Consider the following 18,425-nt stretch of genomic DNA (forward strand, 5'->3'; position numbering starts at 1 on the left):
AAGATATAGGCAGGATGATACTTCCAAGGAAGTGACAATGCATCCACTGCTTCCGCTTGAGGATCCCTGGATCTGGACAGATACCTGGGAAGTTTCTTGTTTAGATGAGAAGCCATCAGATCTATTTCTGGAAGACCCCACATTTGAACAATCTGAAGAAATACCTCTGGGTGAAGAGACCATTCGCCCGGATGTAACGTTTGGCGACTGAGATAATCCGCTTCTCAATTGTCTATACCTGGGATATGAACCGCAGAAACTAGACAGGAGCTGGATTCCGCCAGAATTTGAGATACTTCTTTCATGGCCAGAGGACTGTGAGTCCCTCCTTGATGATTGATGTATGCCACAGTTGTGACATTGTCTGTCTGAAAACAAATGAACGATTCTCTCTTTAGAAGAGGCCAAGACTGAAGAGCTCTGAAAATTGCACGGAGTTCCAAAATATTGATCGGTAATCTCACCTCCTGAGATTCCCAAACCCCTTGTGCTGTCAGAGACCCCCAAACAGCTCCCCAACCTGTCAGACTTGCATCTGTTGAAATTACAGTCCAGGTCGGAAGAACAAAAGAAGCCCCCTGAACTAAACGATGGTGATCTGTCCACCACGTCAGAGAGTGTCGTACAATCGGTTTTAAAAGATATTAATTGAGATATCTTTGTGTAATCCCTGCACCACTGGTTCAGCATACAGAGCTGAAGAGGTTGCATGTGAAAACGAGCAAAGGGGATCGCATCCGATGCAGCAGTCATAAGACCTAGAATTTCCATGCATAAGGCTACCGAAGGGAATGATTGTGATTGAAGGTTTCGACAAGCTGAGATCAATTTTAGAAGTCTCTTGTCTCTCAGAGACAGAGTCATGGACACTGAATCTATCTGGAAACCTAAAAAGGTAACCCTTGTTTGAGGAATCAATGAACTTTTCGGTAAATTGATCCTCCAACCATGATCTTGAAGAAACAACACAAGTCGATTCGTATGAGATTGTGCTAAATGTGAAGACTGAGCAAGTGCCAAGATATCGTCCAAATAAGGAAATACCACAATACCCTGTTCTCTGATTACAGACAGAAGGGCACCGAGAACCTTTGTAAAAATCCTTGGAGCTGTTGCTAGGCCAAACGGCAGAGCCACAAACTGGTAATGCTTGTCTAGGAAAGAGAATCTCAGAAACTGATAGTGATCTGGATGAATCGGAATATGCAGATATGCATCCTGTAAATCTATTGTGGACATATAATGCCCTTGCTGAACAAAAGGCAGAATAGTCCTTATAGTTACCATTTTGAATGTTGGTATCCTTACATAACGATTCAATATTTTTAGATCCAGAACTGGTCTGAAGGAATTCTCCTTCTTTGGTACAATGAAGAGATTTGAATAAAACCCCAGTCCCTGTTTCAGAACTGGAACTGGCATAATTACTCCAGCCAACTCTAGTTCTGAAACACATTTCAGAAATGCTTGAGCCTTTGCTGGATTTACTGGGACACGGGAAAGAAAAAATCTCTTTGCAGGAGGCCTTATCTTGAAGCCAATTCTGTACCCTTCTGAAACAATGTTTTGAATCCAAAGATTGTGAATTGAATTGATCCAAATTTGTTTGAAAAAACGTAATCTGCCCCCTACCAGCTGAGCTGGAATGAGGGCCGCACCTTCATGTGGACTTGGGAGCTGGTTTTGGTTTTCTAAAAGGCTTGGACTTATTCCAGACTGGAGATGGTTTCCAAACTGATACCGCTCCTAAGGGCGAAGGATCAGGCTTTTGTTCCTTATTGTGACGAAAGGAACGAAAACGATTATTAGACCTAAATTTACCTTTAGATTTTTTATCCTGTGGTAAAAAAGTTCCTTTCCCTCCAGTAACAGTTGAGATAATAGAATCCAACTGAGAACCAAATAATTTATTACCCTGGAAAGAAAGGGAAAGCAAAGTTGACTTAGAAGACATATCAGCATTCCAAGTTTTAAGCCATAAAGCTCTTCTAGCTAAAATAGCTAGAGACATATACCTGACATCAACTCTAATGATATCAAAGATGGCATCACAAATAAAGTTATTAGCATGTTGAAGAAGATTAACAATGCTATGAGAGTTATGATCTGTTACTTGTTGCGTTAAAGCTTCTAACCAAAAAGTTGAAGCTGCAGCAACATCCGCTAAAGATATAGCAGGTCTAAGAAGATTACCTGAACATAAGTAAGCTTTTCTTAGAAAGGATTCAATCTTCCTATCTAAAGGATCCTTAAAGGAAGTACTATCTGCCGTAGGAATAGTAGTACGTTTAGCAAGAGTAGAGACAGCCCCATCAACCTTAGGGATTTTGTCCCAAAATTCTAATCTGTCAGATGGCACAGGATATAATTGCTTAAAACGTTTAGAAGGAGTAAATGAATTACCCAAATTATTCCATTCCCTGGAGATTACTTCAGAAATAGCATCAGGGACAGGAAAAACTTCTGGAATAACTACAGGAGATTTAAAAACCTTATTTAAACGTTTAGATTTAGTATCAAGAGGACCAGAATCCTCTATTTCTAAAGCAATTAAAACTTCTTTAAGTAAAGAACGAATAAATTCCATTTGGAATAAATATGAAGATTTATCAGCATCAACCTCTGAGACAGAATCCTCTGAACCAGAGGAACCACTATCAGAATGATGATGTTCATTTAAAAATTCATCTGAAAAATGAGAAGTTTTAAAAGACCTTTTGCGTTTACTAGAAGGGGGAATAACAGACATAGGCCTAGATTTGGAGTTCGGCGGTAAAAGGGCTGTTAACGCTCCGCGGGTTTTTTTCTGGCTGCACCATAAATTTAACTCTGGTATCGAGAGTTCAAACAAATGCTGCGTTAGGCTCCAAAAAAGGAGCGTAGAGCATATTTACCGCAAATGCAACTCTCGATACCAGAGTTGCTTACGGACGCGGCCGGCATCAAAAACGTGCTCGTGCACGATTCTCCCATAGGAAACAATGGGGCAGTTTGAGCTGAAAAAAAACCTAACACCTGCAAAAAAGCAGCGTTCAGCTCTTAACGCAGCCCCATTGTTTCCTATGGGGAAACACTTCCTACGTCTGCACCTAACACTCTAACATGTACCCCGAGTCTAAACACCCCTAACCTTACACTTATTAACCCCTAATCTGCCGCCCCCGCTATCGCTGACCCCTGCATTACACTTTTAACCCCTAATCTGCCGCTCCGTAAACCGCCGCCACCTACGTTATCCCTATGTACCCCTAATCTGCTGCCCTAACATCGCCGACCCCTATGTTATATTTATTAATCCCTAATCTGCCCCCAACAACGTCGCCGACACCTGCCTACACTTATTAACCCCTAATCTGCCGAGCGGACCTGAGCGCTACTATAATAAAGTTATTAACCCCTAATCCGCCTCACTAACCCTATCATAAATAGTATTAACCCCTAATCTGCCCTCCCTAACATCGCCGACACCTACCTTCAATTATTAACCCCTAATCTGCCGACCGGAGCTCACCGCTATTCTAATAAATGTATTAACCCCTAAAGCTAAGTCTAACCCTAACACTAACACCCCCCTAAGTTAAATATAATTTTTATCTAACGAAATAAATTAACTCTTATTAAATAAATAATTCCTATTTAAAGCTAAATACTTACCTGTAAAATACATCCTAATATAGCTACAATATAAATTATAATTATATTATAGCTATTTTAGGATTAATATTTATTTTACAGGCAACTTTGTAATTATTTTAACCAGGTACAATAGCTATTAAATAGTTAAGAACTATTTAATAGTTACCTAGTTAAAATAATAACAAATTTACCTGTAAAATAAATCCTAACCTAAGATATAATTAAACCTAACACTACCCTATCAATAAAATAATTAAATAAACTACCTACAATTACCTACAATTAACCTAACACTACACTATCAATAAATTAATTAAACACAATTGCTACGAATAAATACAATTAAATAAACTATCTAAAGTACAAAAAATAAAAAAGAACTAAGTTACAGAAAATAATAAAATATTTACAAACATAAGAAAAATATTACAACAATTTTAAACTAATTACACCTACTCTAAGCCCCCTAATAAAATAACAAAGCCCCCCAAAATAAAAAATTCCCTACCCTATTCTAAAATACAAATATTACAAGCTCTTTTACCTTACCAGCCCTGAACAGGGCCCTTTGCGGGGCATGCCCCAAGAATTTCAGCTCTTTTGCCTGTAAAAAAAAACATACAATACCCCCCCCCCAACATTACAACCCACCACCCACATACCCCTAATCTAACCCAAACCCCCCTTAAATAAACCTAACACTACCCCCCTGATGATCTTCCTACCTTGTCTTCACCATGCCAGGTTCACCGATCCGTCCTGGCTCCAAGATCTTCATCCAACCCAAGCGGGGGCTAGACATCCACTGAAGAAGTCCAGAAGAGGGTCCAAAGTCTTCCTCCTATCCGGCAAGAAGAGGACATCCGGACCGGCAAACATCTTCTCCAAGCGGCATCTTCTATCTTCTTCCATCCGATGACGACCGGCTCCATCTTGAAGACCTCCAGCGCGGATCCATCCTCTTCTTCCGACGACTAGACGACGAATGACGGTTCCTTTAAGGGACGTCATCCAAGATGGCGTCCCTCGAATTCCGATTGGCTGATAGGATTCTATCAGCCAATCGGAATTAAGGTAGGAATTTTCTGATTGGCTGATGGAATCAGCCAATCAGAATATAGTTCAATCCGATTGGCTGATCCAATCAGCCAATCAGATTGAGCTCGCATTCTATTGGCTGATCGGAACAGCCAATAGAATGCGAGCTCAATCTGATTGGCTGATTGGATCAGCCAATCGGATTGAACTATATTCTGATTGGCTGATTCCATCAGCCAATCAGAAAATTCCTACCTTAATTCCGATTGGCTGATAGAATCCTATCAGCCAATCGGAATTCGAGGGACGCCATCTTGGATGACGTCCCTTAAAGGAACCGTCATTCGTCGTCTAGTCGTCGGAAGAAGAGGATGGATCCGCGCTGGAGGTCTTCAAGATGGAGCCGGTCGTCATCGGATGGAAGAAGATAGAAGATGCCGCTTGGAGAAGATGTTTGCCGGTCCGGATGTCCTCTTCTTGCCGGATAGGAGGAAGACTTTGGACCCTCTTCTGGACTTCTTCAGTGGATGTCTAGCCCCCGCTTGGGTTGGATGAAGATCTTGGAGCCAGGACGGATCGGTGAACCTGGCATGGTGAAGACAAGGTAGGAAGATCATCAGGGGGGTAGTGTTAGGTTTATTTAAGGGGGGTTTGGGTTAGATTAGGGGTAGGTGGGTGGTGGGTTGTAATGTTGGGGGGGGGGTATTGTATGTTTTTTTTTACAGGCAAAAGAGCTGAAATTCTTGGGGCATGCCCCGCAAAGGGCCCTGTTCAGGGCTGGTAAGGTAAAAGAGCTTGTAATATTTGTATTTTAGAATAGGGTAGGGAATTTTTTATTTTGGGGGGCTTTGTTATTTTATTAGGGGGCTTAGAGTAGGTGTAATTAGTTTAAAATTGTTGTAATATTTTTCTTATGTTTGTAAATATTTTATTATTTTCTGTAACTTAGTTCTTTTTTATTTTTTGTACTTTAGATAGTTTATTTAATTGTATTTATTCGTAGCAATTGTGTTTAATTAATTTATTGATAGTGTAGTGGTAGGTTAATTGTAGGTAATTGTAGGTAGTTTATTTAATTATTTTATTGATAGGGTAGTGTTAGGTTTAATTATATCTTAGGTTAGGATTTATTTTACAGGTAAATTTGTTATTATTTTAACTAGGTAACTATTAAATAGTTCTTAACTATTTAATAGCTATTGTACCTGGTTAAAATAATTACAAAGTTGCCTGTAAAATAAATATTAATCCTAAAATAGCTATAATATAATTATAATTTATATTGTAGCTATATTAGGATGTATTTTACAGGTAAGTATTTAGCTTTAAATAGGAATTATTTATTTAATAAGAGTTAATTTATTTCGTTAGATAAAAATTATATTTAACTTAGGGGGGTGTTAGTGTTAGGGTTAGACTTAGCTTTAGGGGTTAATACATTTATTAGAATAGCGGTGAGCTCCGGTCGGCAGATTAGGGGTTAATAATTGAAGGTAGGTGTCGGCGATGTTAGGGAGGGCAGATTAGGGGTTAATACTATTTATGATAGGGTTAGTGAGGCGGATTAGGGGTTAATAACTTTATTATAGTAGCGCTCAGGTCCGCTCGGCAGATTAGGGGTTAATAAGTGTAGGTAGGTGTCGGCGACGTTGAGGGGGGCAGATTAGGGGTTAATAAATATAACATAGGGGTCGGCGATGTTAGGGGTAGCAGATTAGGGGTACATAGGGATAACGTAGGTGGCGGCGATTTGCGGTCGGAAGATTAGGGGTTAATTATTTTAAGTAGCTTGCGGCGATGTTGTGGGGGGCAAGTTAGGGGTTAATAGATATAATACAGGGGTCGGCGGTGTTAGGGGCAGCAGATTAGGGGTACATAAGTATAACGTAGGTGGCGGTCGGCAGATTAGGGGTTAAAAAATTTAATCGAGTGGCGGCGATGTGGGGGGACCTCGGTTTAGGGGTACATAGGTAGTTTATGGGTGTTAGTGTACTTTAGGGTACAGTAGTTAAGAGCTTTATAAACCGGCGTTAGCCAGAAAGCTCTTAACTCCTGCTATTTTCAGGCGGCTGGAATCTTGTCGTTAGAGCTCTAACGCTCACTGCAGAAACGACTCTAAATACCGGCGTTAGGAAGATCCCATTGAAAAGATAGGCTACGCAAATGGCGTAGGGGGATCTGCGGTATGGAAAAGTCGCGGCTGAAAAGTGAGCGTTAGACCCTTTAATCACTGACTCCAAATACCAGCGGGCGCCCAAAACCAGCGTTAGGAGCCTCTAACGCTGGTTTTGACGGCTACCGCCGAACTCTAAATCTAGGCCATAGCCTTCTTAATAGATTTAGAAACAAAATCTCTTATGTTAACAGGAACACTCTGAGTATTAGATGTTGATGGAACCACAACAGGTAATGTAACATTACTAAAGGAAATATTATCTGCATTAACAAGTTTGTCATGACATTCATTACAAACAACAGCTGGAGGAACAGATACCATAAGTTTACAACAGATACACTTAACTTTGGTAGATCCAGCACCAGGCAGCGTTTTTCCAGAAGTATCTTCTAACTCAGTGTCAATCTGGGACATCTTGCAATATGTAATAGAAAAAACAACATATAAAGCAAAATTGATCAAATTCCTTAAATGACAGTTTCAGGAATGGGAAAAAATGCCAGTGAACAAGCTTCTAGCAACCAGAAGCAAAAAATAATGAGACTGAAATAATGTGGAGACAAAAGTGACGCCCATATTTTTTTAGCGCCAAAAAAGACGCCCACATTATTTGGCGCCTAAATGCTTTTGGCGCCAAAAATGACGCCACATCCGGAACGCAAAAAAACGTCAAAAATGACGCAACTTCCGGCGACAAGTATGACGCCGGAAACAGAAAAAACTTTTTGCGCCAAAAAAGTCTGCGCCAAGAACGACGCAATAAAATGAAGCATTTTCAGCCCCCGCGAGCCTAACAGCCCATAGGAAAAAAGTCAAATTTTAAGGTAAGAAAAAAATTGATTTATTGAAATGCATTATCCCAAATATGAAACTGACTGTCTGAAATAAGGAACGTTGAACATCCTGAGTTAAGGCAAATAAATGTTTGAACATATATTTAGAACTTTATACAAAAGTGCCCAACCATAGCTTAGAGTGTCACAGAAAATAAGACTTACTTACCCCAGGACACTCATCTACATGTAGTAGAAAGCCAAACCAGTACTGAAACGAGAATCAGTAGAGGTAATGGTATATAAGAGTATATCGTCGATCTGAAAAGGGAGGTAAGAGATGAATCTCTACGACCGATAACACAGAACCTATGAAATAGACCCCGTAGACGGAGATCATTGAATTCAAACAGGCAATACTCTCCTCACATCCCTCTGACATTCACTGCACGCTGAGAGGAAAACCGGGCTCCAACCTGCTGCGGAGCGCATATCAACATAGAATCTAGCACAAACTTACTTCACCACCTCCATAGGAGGCAAAGTTTGTAAAACTGATTTGTGGGTGTGGTGAGGGGTGTATTTATAGGCATTTTGAGGTTTGGGAAACTTTGCCCCTCCTGGTAGGAATGTATATCCCATACGTCACTAGCTCATGGACTCTTGCTAATTACATGAAAGAAATAGCAATAACAGTTTCAAGACACAAAGTGTTGCATTCATCTTTTAAACAGTTCTATGTAAATTCCAGATAAAAACCTTCTGTATTTCAATGGTAAAAACGTATTTGTGTGTATCAAGGCTTCTTCAAAAAATCTTTTCATCCATAACACAAAATATTTACAGTGCATTTTCTATAACAACCTTTCAAGATTGGAGATGTAAAATACAGCTTAATCAGTAAATAATAAAAATTAATGCTTTTTAAAACTTTATTTTTTGTTATAAATGGAACTACATATGTTAAAGCAATGAAACACTGTTATATATGTTAAAGCAATGAAAAACCATTAACATAATAAAACTACTAACAATATTTTGTCTCATCTAATCCTCCTACTAATACTTACAAGAGAGAAATCTCTCACTCCCATTGCTGAAGTGCTTTAGAGGTGTTTAGAATTCCCCTCTTAGTTCTGTATTATTAAAGTTCCTATTTTATGAGAAGGCACTTTAATAAAATGGGATGGGAACCCACACCTGGTTGTCAAGCTGGCATGGAAACAATGAAGGGAAAAGCTACTTGCACTTTCATTGCTATGGCCCTGCTCATTTAATTCCATTAAGGGGACACTGAACCCAATTTTTTTTCTTTCATGATTCAGATAGAGCATGCAATTTTGAGCAACTTTTTAATTTACTCCTTTTATCAATTTTTCTTAGTTTACTTGGTATCTTTATTTGAAAAAGCAGGAATGTAAGCAAAGGAGCCAGCCCATTTTTGATTTCAGCACCCTCGATAGCGCTTGCTGATTAGTGGCTACATTTAGCCACCAATCAGCAAGCGATACCCAGGTGCTGAACCAAAGATGGGCCCAGCTTGTACGCTTACATTCCTGCTTTTTCAAATAAAGTCTCCAAGAGAACGAAGAAATAATTATAACAGGAGTAAATTAGAAATTTCTTAAAATTGAATGCTCTACCTGAATCATGAAAGAAAAAAAAATTAAATTCAGTATCCCTGTAGGTATTTTTTTTTTATTTCTTTAGGACACCTCTGGTACGCAAGTATGTGTTTTGTTATCCTGGTAGCATTTGGAAAGCCATATTTCTTTGGCCAGTATTTGCAATCATCTATACCAACAAGATGGAGCCCACAAGCAAAATAAACAAACCCTTTTCCCTGCAGTGCCCCTAGAGACAGAAATTTTACATATTTCTCTTTTATTTGAGAAATAAATCCTCAGTATTTTCTTAGTATTTTAATTTAAATATATGAACATCATGTCATAATTTTTCATGTCATGATTTTTCTGGAAAAAAAATGTTTTTTCCCCAATTATTTCCAGGGCCTTCCCATCTCAATTAAAGTTATGCAGATAAAACAAAATAACTAATAATTTAATTTTAATTTATGTTCTAACAGAAGCTTTTTTTCCCCAAAAGAATGTTTATAAAACAAAAATCTATTGTCCCTGCACATATAACTATATGACTACAACCTGCTGATGTACTGTAAATGTGAGTGTTATGTATTACTCACAACTAGGTGACATCATTTGCATAAGATCAAGACTAGACTTTTCACTTTGCATTTAAAACAGGGCTTTTTTTAGGTTATTGACAATCTACATGGATTTCTGTTTTACCATAGGCAAATTAATACCTGTTGATCATCTGGTGTCCAAATCCCACAAGTGATTTGACTCTCCAGGTTTATCTCTGATGACCAGTGTCGTTGGCCGCTCACCGAACCCACCAGCACAAAACCATCTCTATACGAAATCAGGGCTTGGGTTCCATCGTGACTCCATGTAAAATCGCTCACCTACGTATCATAAAAATAGCATTTTAAAAAAAAAAACAATTATAATTTTGGAAGAAACATGAGTAAATAGAAAGGAAGAAGAAGAGACAAGATGAAAATAAGAAAGTAGGTAAAATTACTTGTCTTTTAACAATTATTTTACAACAAAATTATATTTATATAAATATATCATTTAGGCATACGCTGTTGGCATAGTGAAATGCTTGTGTTATGCCGCCCCCTCATATTCGCGGGTGTCAATCAACCAGGTCATATCCTATCGGGCTGATTGCTGTCTGCCGCCTCAGAGGTGGCAGACGAGATAAGGAGCAGCGGTCTTATGACCGCTGCTTCTTAACTTAAGTTTCCGGTGAGCCAGAAAGTACGGGGGTAGATAGCAGCATCTGCTGCTTGTGAAATATACCCCTATGTTTTACTTCTTTTTTACAAAGCATTATTTCACAATGAAAATGACCATATTCATATTTTATCACTCACACTATTTTTAAAATCAGCATATACCATATAATGCACAGTAATTACATAGTACTTATGTGAACCTTCACTTGGAATATTTGTATATTTGCATATGTAAAATGGGATGGCCTGGAGAGGGAGTGGAACCAAGTGTTAATAACAATATGTAATTTAGGCAATACATACATTTTATACTACAGCTTATAAATGCAACCTAAAGGTAGTTTTACATCATTTGTAATACTTTGGTATACATAGTGCTATCAGAAAGATATTACAGTATCATATAAACAGAAATAGAGCCTGTTTTTTATTTACCTTTAAAAACTATATATTTCTCTTAAATAGACAATCCAAGGTATTGATCTGGCTCATTTTGGAATATTTCATGCCATCATTTCAACACCAAATGCAATCATATAAAAAAAAAAAAATAACTTTTTCACAAACTTTGGTTTTCTCACTGAAATTATTTACATAGTGCTTTTGCAATCATAGCACAAATGGTTGTAAAAGCTTCTCTGGGATCCCCTTTGTTCAGAAATAGCAAACATGCATGGCTCTGCCATAGCTTTTTGGTAATTAGGATGATGCTAATTGCAGCTGCGCACCAGACTTCTGAAATTCCTGGCAGTGAAAGGGTCTATTAGTTAGGTGGTAAGGGTAATAGTATTGTAATACAGGGATTACCTTCCCACCGGTCACCTCACTGATCCCTCCAAAAAAACTCTCTACCCCCACTAGTGGCAGCTATCTTAGGTACTGGCAGCTGACTGGCAGTTCCCAGTTTTTATTTTTTTGTATTTATTAATGTTTTCTGTAGTGTAGGGGACTGCACTCCCCTGATCGTTATGTAAGGCCCCCCGCCTTACAGTAGTGTAGTGTTCCATCCCTCCCTTCACAATTTCTTATCTGCAGCGCATGTTCCCATCCATCCCTCCCTCTTCCCTCAGTCACTGGGCCGCCTGCCTGCCTCCCGCTGGAACCAACAGATGTTTGTTACAAACAGTGACACACACAGTTTCACTGTCTGTAGCAATCTGGAAATCTGTCTTCATTTTGTAACGGAGCAACGATTGAGCTCCATTACCATATAAAGACAGATGCTGAAAGCCCACAAACTGCAAGTCTGTTTGGGCTTCCAGCATTTTGACGTAGATCTATGTTATGTGGTACGATGGGCTATTCACTGCATGACGTAGATCTTCATCCATTTGGCTGAAAGGGTTCATCAGTGCAATTCTATGTACACAGAATCAAACCCTTACTAAGTTTCAAGAAGTTCAATGACTAGAAGATTGTTTGGAGTGGAATAGATGTGCACATGGACCAGTGGACAAGTGTGAGGAGGGAGGGGGCAAGCAGTAAAAATAAAAGTAAAACCAATAATGGTATTGTTTTAGTTTAAATAAACTTTTAAATTGTTATCATTAAGGTATTTTTTTTTTAGTTAAATAAAACCATTGAAGTATTATTAAGGTAATGATTATTTTCTCATTCCAATAAAGTACAGCTGAAAATGTTATCAAATATGAATGACTAACCTAATAAACTGGAGATAGTTCACCTCCCAATAATTTCATAATTAGTCACTAAAAATGAAACATTTATGTGGAAAACCATGATTTAAATCAAGGCTTATTGATTAGTGATTTAAATTGTGATTAAAATCGATTTGATTTAAATCAAATCCACCCTGATATTCTGCAACCTCCTTATAGTGTTCATGAATAACACTTATATGTTGTATATCAATATGTTAACATATAAGCTATTATGAAAAGTAAAATGTCTGGAGTATTATAATGTTTAGGTTGGGTTACAGTGTTATCAATGGTCTACTGGTTGCAGTGACAAAAATGTTGGCCATTTTGCATGTATTGGAATGGTTTTCATCTTTAATTATGTGAAAGCAGTTCAGAGTAGGTCTGAGACGTTTGATCATCTTCACAAGAAGAAAATGTATATTTTTAAGCGTTTAACAAGAGTGGATGTTTGCTTCTGGTGGACAGCCTTATTATCTGTTCAAGTATGTATACAGTAGTGCCCAAAATCTGAGAACAATATCACCAATTGGTTTTATCACATCTTTTTAAAAACTAGTAAAATATTGTGAGGAGGATCTCAAGAATACACAAATCAGTTTGAGCAGAGTTGCTGCAAATGTGCAAACACATAAGCACTGGAATGTAGTGCAAGACAGATTTCAACATGGCAGCACCCATGACTAGAGGAAGGTAGGAAAAAACCTCAGTAACATGATTTTAAAATGTATTTAGTGTTTAATGTCCCTTTAAGTCATTGAGAGAAGGTGGGTATCTGAGCACTCTTCCAATACATCAGAATCAGCCTTTCTGCACAATTAAGCATCAGCTAGAACAGTTTTGTATGGGAGAGGCAGGGAATAGGACACAGTTTGTATAGCATAAGGGTAAGGAAATACCTATATAATGAAATTACTAATATTTTGCCCATATATCCCATTGCCTATTGCCAATAGTGTTGTATGAAAGGGCAATCCCACCATATATAGGATAGGGAACCTATACCTCCACAGTACAAATAAAAAAGTGTTACAATGTAAATTTCACAAAAAAAAAATATATATATATAAAATGCAAATAAAAAAGTGTGTTTATAAATCAAGTGATGTTAATACTTTCCAAACCGACCAATGGATTGCAGTATCACAACAGAGCTGGTCCCTACTCACTTGATAAAGAGCTACAACGAGCTCTAGGGTAAGGGCTCAACAAACAAATCTCTTGAAGTTTGAAGAGGTAGGGAATAATTTATAGAACTTAACGGGGGTAAGGTACCATCTGGAAAGTAGCTTATAGTTTGTTTCAACAACAGAAGAAGAGATGGAGAAGTGAATTATAGAACTAAACATTCTTCTTCAGTCTTCGTCAAGTTAAAAGGGACACTCAAGTCAAAATTAAAATTTCATGATTCAGATAGACAACTTTCCAATTCACTTCCATTATCTAAATGTGTACAATCTTTTCATATGTAAACTTTTTGAAGCACCAGCTCCTACTGAGCATGTGCAAGTTTCACAGCATATATGTAGTTTGTGATTGGTTGATGGCTGTCACATGATGCATTAAGAAGGTAAATATAACTAACTGTCATTTTTCAGAAAAAAATCTACTACTCATTTGAAGTTCAAACTAACAGCTAGATTACGAGTTTTTCGTTTTGAGCTGTGCGGTGCTAATGAGCAGTTTTGTCTCACCGCTCACTTACCTGCAGCGCTGGTATTACGGATTTTTACAAACCCGTCGTTAAAAGACAAGAAGTGAGCATAGAGCAAAATGTTACTCCTTACCGCACTCCAATACTAGCGCTGCTTAAGTCAGCGGTGAGCTGGTCGTACGTGCTTGTGCACGATTTCCCCATAGGAATCAACGGGGAGAGCCGGCTGAGAAAAAGTCTAACACCTGCAAAAAAGCAGCATAAAACTCAGTAACGCAGCCCCCCTGATTCCTATAGAGAAATAAAATTTATGTCTACACCTAACACCCTAACATGAACCCAGAGTCTAAACACTTATTAACCCTAATCTGCCGCCCCTGACATCGCCGACACCTGCATTATATTTATTAACCTCTAATCTGCCATTCCGGACACCGCCGCCACCTGCATTATAGTTATGAACCCCTAATCTGCTGCCCCCAACATCGCCGCCACCTACATTATATTTATTAACCCCTAATCTGCCACCCTTAATGTCGCCGCCACCTACCTACACTTATTAACCCCTAATCTGCCACCCCCAACGTCGCCGCCATTATAATAAACATATTAACCCCTAAACCTAAGTCTAACCCTAACACCCCCTAACTTAAATATAATTTAAATAAATCTAAATAAAAATTCCTATCATTACCTAAATTATTCCTATTTAAAACTAAATACTTACCAATAAAATAAACCCTAAGATAGCTACAATATAACTAATAGTTACATTGTAGCTAGCTTAGGGTTTATTTTTATTTTACAGGCAAGTTTGTATTTATTTTAACTAGGTAGAATAGTTCTTAAATAGTTATGAACTATTTAATAACTACCCAGCTAAAATAAATACAAAAGTACCAGTAAAAACAGAATTTATGTTTACCTGATAAATTACTTTCTCCAACGGTGTGTCCGGTCCACGGCGTCATCCTTACTTGTGGGATATTCTCTTCCCCAACAGGAAATGGCAAAGAGCCCAGCAAAGCTGGTCACATGATCCCTCCTAGGCTCCGCCTACCCCAGTCATTCGACCGACGTTAAGGAGGAATATTTGCATAGGAGAAACCATATGATACCGTGGTGACTGTAGTTAAAGAAAATAAATTATCAGACCTGATTAAAAAACCAGGGCGGGCCGTGGACCGGACACACCGTTGGAGAAAGTAATTTATCAGGTAAACATAAATTCTGTTTTCTCCAACATAGGTGTGTCCGGTCCACGGCGTCATCCTTACTTGTGGGAACCAATACCAAAGCTTTAGGACACGGATGAAGGGAGGGAGCAAATCAGGTCACCTAAATGGAAGGCACCACGGCTTGCAAAACCTTTCTCCCAAAAACAGCCTCAGAAGAAGCAAAAGTATCAAACTTGTAAAATTTGGTAAAAGTGTGCAGTGAAGACCAAGTCGCTGCCCTACATATCTGATCAACAGAAGCCTCGTTCTTGAAGGCCCATGTGGAAGCCACAGCCCTAGTGGAATGAGCTGTGATTCTTTCAGGAGGCTGCCGTCCGGCAGTCTCGTAAGCCAATCTGATGATGCTTTTAATCCAAAAAGAGAGGTAGAAGTTGCTTTTTGACCTCTCCTTTTACCAGAATAAACAACAAACAAGGAAGATGTTTGTCTAAAATCCTTTGTAGCATCTAAATAGAATTTTAGAGCGCGAACAACATCCAAATTGTGCAACAAACGTTCCTTCTTCGAAACAGGTTTCGGACACAAAGAAGGCACGACTATCTCCTGGTTAATGTTTTTGTTAGAAACAACTTTTGGAAGAAAACCAGGTTTAGTACGTAAAACCACCTTATCTGCATGGAACACCAGATAAGGAGGAGAACACTGCAGAGCAGATAATTCTGAAACTCTTCTAGCAGAAGAAATTGCAACCAAAAACAAAACTTTCCAAGATAATAACTTAATATCAACGGAATGTAAGGGTTCAAACGGAACCCCCTGAAGAACTGAAAGAACTAAGTTGAGACTCCAAGGAGGAGTCAAAGGTTTGTAAACAGGCTTGATTCTAACCAGAGCCTGAACAAAGGCTTGAACATCTGGCACAGCTGCCAGCTTTTTGTGAAGTAACACAGACAAGGCAGAATTCTGTCCCTTCAAGGAACTTGCAGATAACCCTTTCTCCAATCCTTCTTGGAGAAAAGATAGAATCTTAGGAATCTTTACCTTGTCCCAGGGGAATCCTTTAGATTCACACCAACAGATATATTTTTTCCATATTTTGTGGTAAATTTTTCTAGTTACAGGCTTTCTGGCCTGAACAAGAGTATCAATAACAGAATCTGAGAACCCTCGTTTTGATAAAATCAAGCGTTCAATCTCCAAGCAGTCAGCTGGAGTGAGACCAGATTCGGATGTTCGAACGGACCTTGAACAAGAAGGTCTCGTCTCAAAGGTAGCTTCCATGGTGGAGCCGATGACATATTCACCAGATCTGCATACCAAGTCCTGCGTGGCCACGCAGGAGCTAACAAGATCACCGACGCCCTCTCCTGATGGATCCTGGCTACCAGCCTGGGGATGAGAGGAAACGGCGGGAATACATAAGCTAGTTTGAAGGTCCAAGGTGCTACTAGTGCATCTACTAGAGTCGCCTTGGGATCCCTGGATCTGGACCCGTAGCAAGGAACCTTGAAGTTCTGACGAGAGGCCATCAGATCCATGTCTGGAATGCCCCACAGTTGAGTGATTTGGGCAAAGATTTCCGGATGGAGTTCCCACTCCCCCGGATGCAATGTCTGACGACTCAGAAAATCCGCTTCCCAATTTTCCACTCCTGGGATGTGGATTGCAGACAGGTGGCAGGAGCGAGTCTCCGCCCATTGAATGATTTTGGTCACTTCTTCCATCGCCAGGGAACTCCTTGTTCCCCCCTGATGGTTGATGTACGCAACAGTCGTCATGTTGTCTGATTGAAACCGTATGAACTTGGCCTTCGCTAGCTGAGGCCAAGCCTTGAGAGCATTGAATATCGCTCTCAGTTCCAGAATATTTATCGGTAGAAGAGATTCTTCCCGAGACCAAAGACCCTGAGCTTTCAGGGATCCCCAGACCGCGCCCCAGCCCATCAGACTGGCGTCGGTCGTGACAATGACCCACTCTGGTCTGCGGAAGGTCATCCCTTGTGACAGGTTGTCCAGGGACAGCCACCAACGGAGTGAGTCTCTGGTCCTCTGATTTACTTGTATCTTCGGAGACAAGTCTGTATAGTCCCCATTCCACTCACTGAGCATGCACAGTTGTAATGGTCTTAGATGAATGCGCGCAAAAGGAACTATGTCCATTGCCGCTACCATCAAACCTATTACTTCCATGCACTGCGCTATGGAAGGAAGAGGAACGGAATGAAGTGTCCGACAAGAGTTCAGAAGTTTTGTTTTTCTGGCCTCTGTCAGAAAAATCCTCATTTCTAAGGAGTCTATTATTGTTCCCAAGAAGGGAACCCTTGTCGACGGAGATAGAGAACTCTTTTCCACGCTCACTTTCCATCCGTGAGATCTGAGAAAGGCCAGGACTATGTCCGTGTGAGCCTTTGCTTGAGGAAGGGACGACGCTTGAATCAGAATGTCGTCCAAGTAAGGTACTACTGCAATGCCCCTTGGTCTTAGCACCGCTAGAAGGGACCCTAGTACCTTTGTGAAAATCCTTGGAGCAGTGGCTAATCCGAAAGGAAGCGCCACGAACTGGTAATGCTTGTCCAGGAATGCGAACCTTAGGAACCGATGATGTTCCTTGTGGATAGGAATATGTAGATACGCATCCTTTAAATCCACCGTGGTCATGAATTGACCTTCCTGGATGGAAGGAAGAATTGTTCGAATGGTTTCCATCTTGAACGATGGAACCTTGAGAAACTTGTTTAAGATCTTGAGATCTAAGATTGGTCTGAACGTTCCCTCTTTTTTGGGAACTATGAACAGATTGGAGTAGAACCCCATCCCTTGTTCTCCTAATGGAACAGGATGAATCACTCCCATTTTTAGCAGGTCTTCTACACAATGTAAGAATGCCTGTCTTTTTATGTGGTCTGAAGACAATTGAGACCTGTGGAACCTCCCCCTTGGGGGAAGCCCCTTGAATTCCAGAAGATAACCTTGGGAGACTATTTCTAGTGCCCAAGGATCCAGAACATCTCTTGCCCAAGCCTGAGCGAAGAGAGAGAGTCTGCCCCCCACCAGATCCGGTCCCGGATCGGGGGCCAACATTTCATGCTGTCTTGGTAGCAGTGGCAGGTTTCTTGGCCTGCTTTCCCTTGTTCCAGCCTTGCATTGGTCTCCAGGCTGGCTTGCCTTGAGAAGTATTACCCTCTTGTTTAGAGGACGTAGCACTTGGGGCTGGTCCGTTTCTACGAAAGGGACGAAAATTAGGTTTATTTTTGGCCTTGAAAGACCTATCCTGAGGAAGGGCGTGGCCCTTACCCCCAGTGATATCAGAGATAATCTCTTTCAAGTCAGGGCCAAACAGTGTTTTCCCCTTGAAAGGAATGTTAAGTAGTTTGTTCTTGGAAGACGCATCCGCTGACCAAGATTTCAACCAAAGCGCTCTGCGCGCCACAATAGCAAACCCAGAATTTTTCGCCGCTAACCTAGCCAATTGCAAAGTGGCGT

At 39.9% G+C, this 18,425-nt stretch overlaps 1 protein-coding gene across 2 annotated transcripts in view; it reads right to left on the reverse strand.

Moving 5' to 3' along the window:
* The window catches only part of TULP4 (TUB like protein 4), a 574,485-nt gene that overhangs the window by 214,182 nt on the left and 341,878 nt on the right, over positions 1-18,425 (reverse strand). For both annotated transcript variants that reach the window (XM_053710846.1, XM_053710845.1), the window contains exon 4: positions 9,950-10,111. In XM_053710846.1, coding sequence (XP_053566821.1) covers positions 9,950-10,111 — 162 coding nt within the window. The remainder of the gene's footprint in view (positions 1-9,949; positions 10,112-18,425) is intronic.

This window comes from Bombina bombina, chromosome 4, assembly GCF_027579735.1.
Source record: "Bombina bombina isolate aBomBom1 chromosome 4, aBomBom1.pri, whole genome shotgun sequence".
Lineage (NCBI taxonomy): Eukaryota > Metazoa > Chordata > Amphibia > Anura > Bombinatoridae > Bombina > Bombina bombina.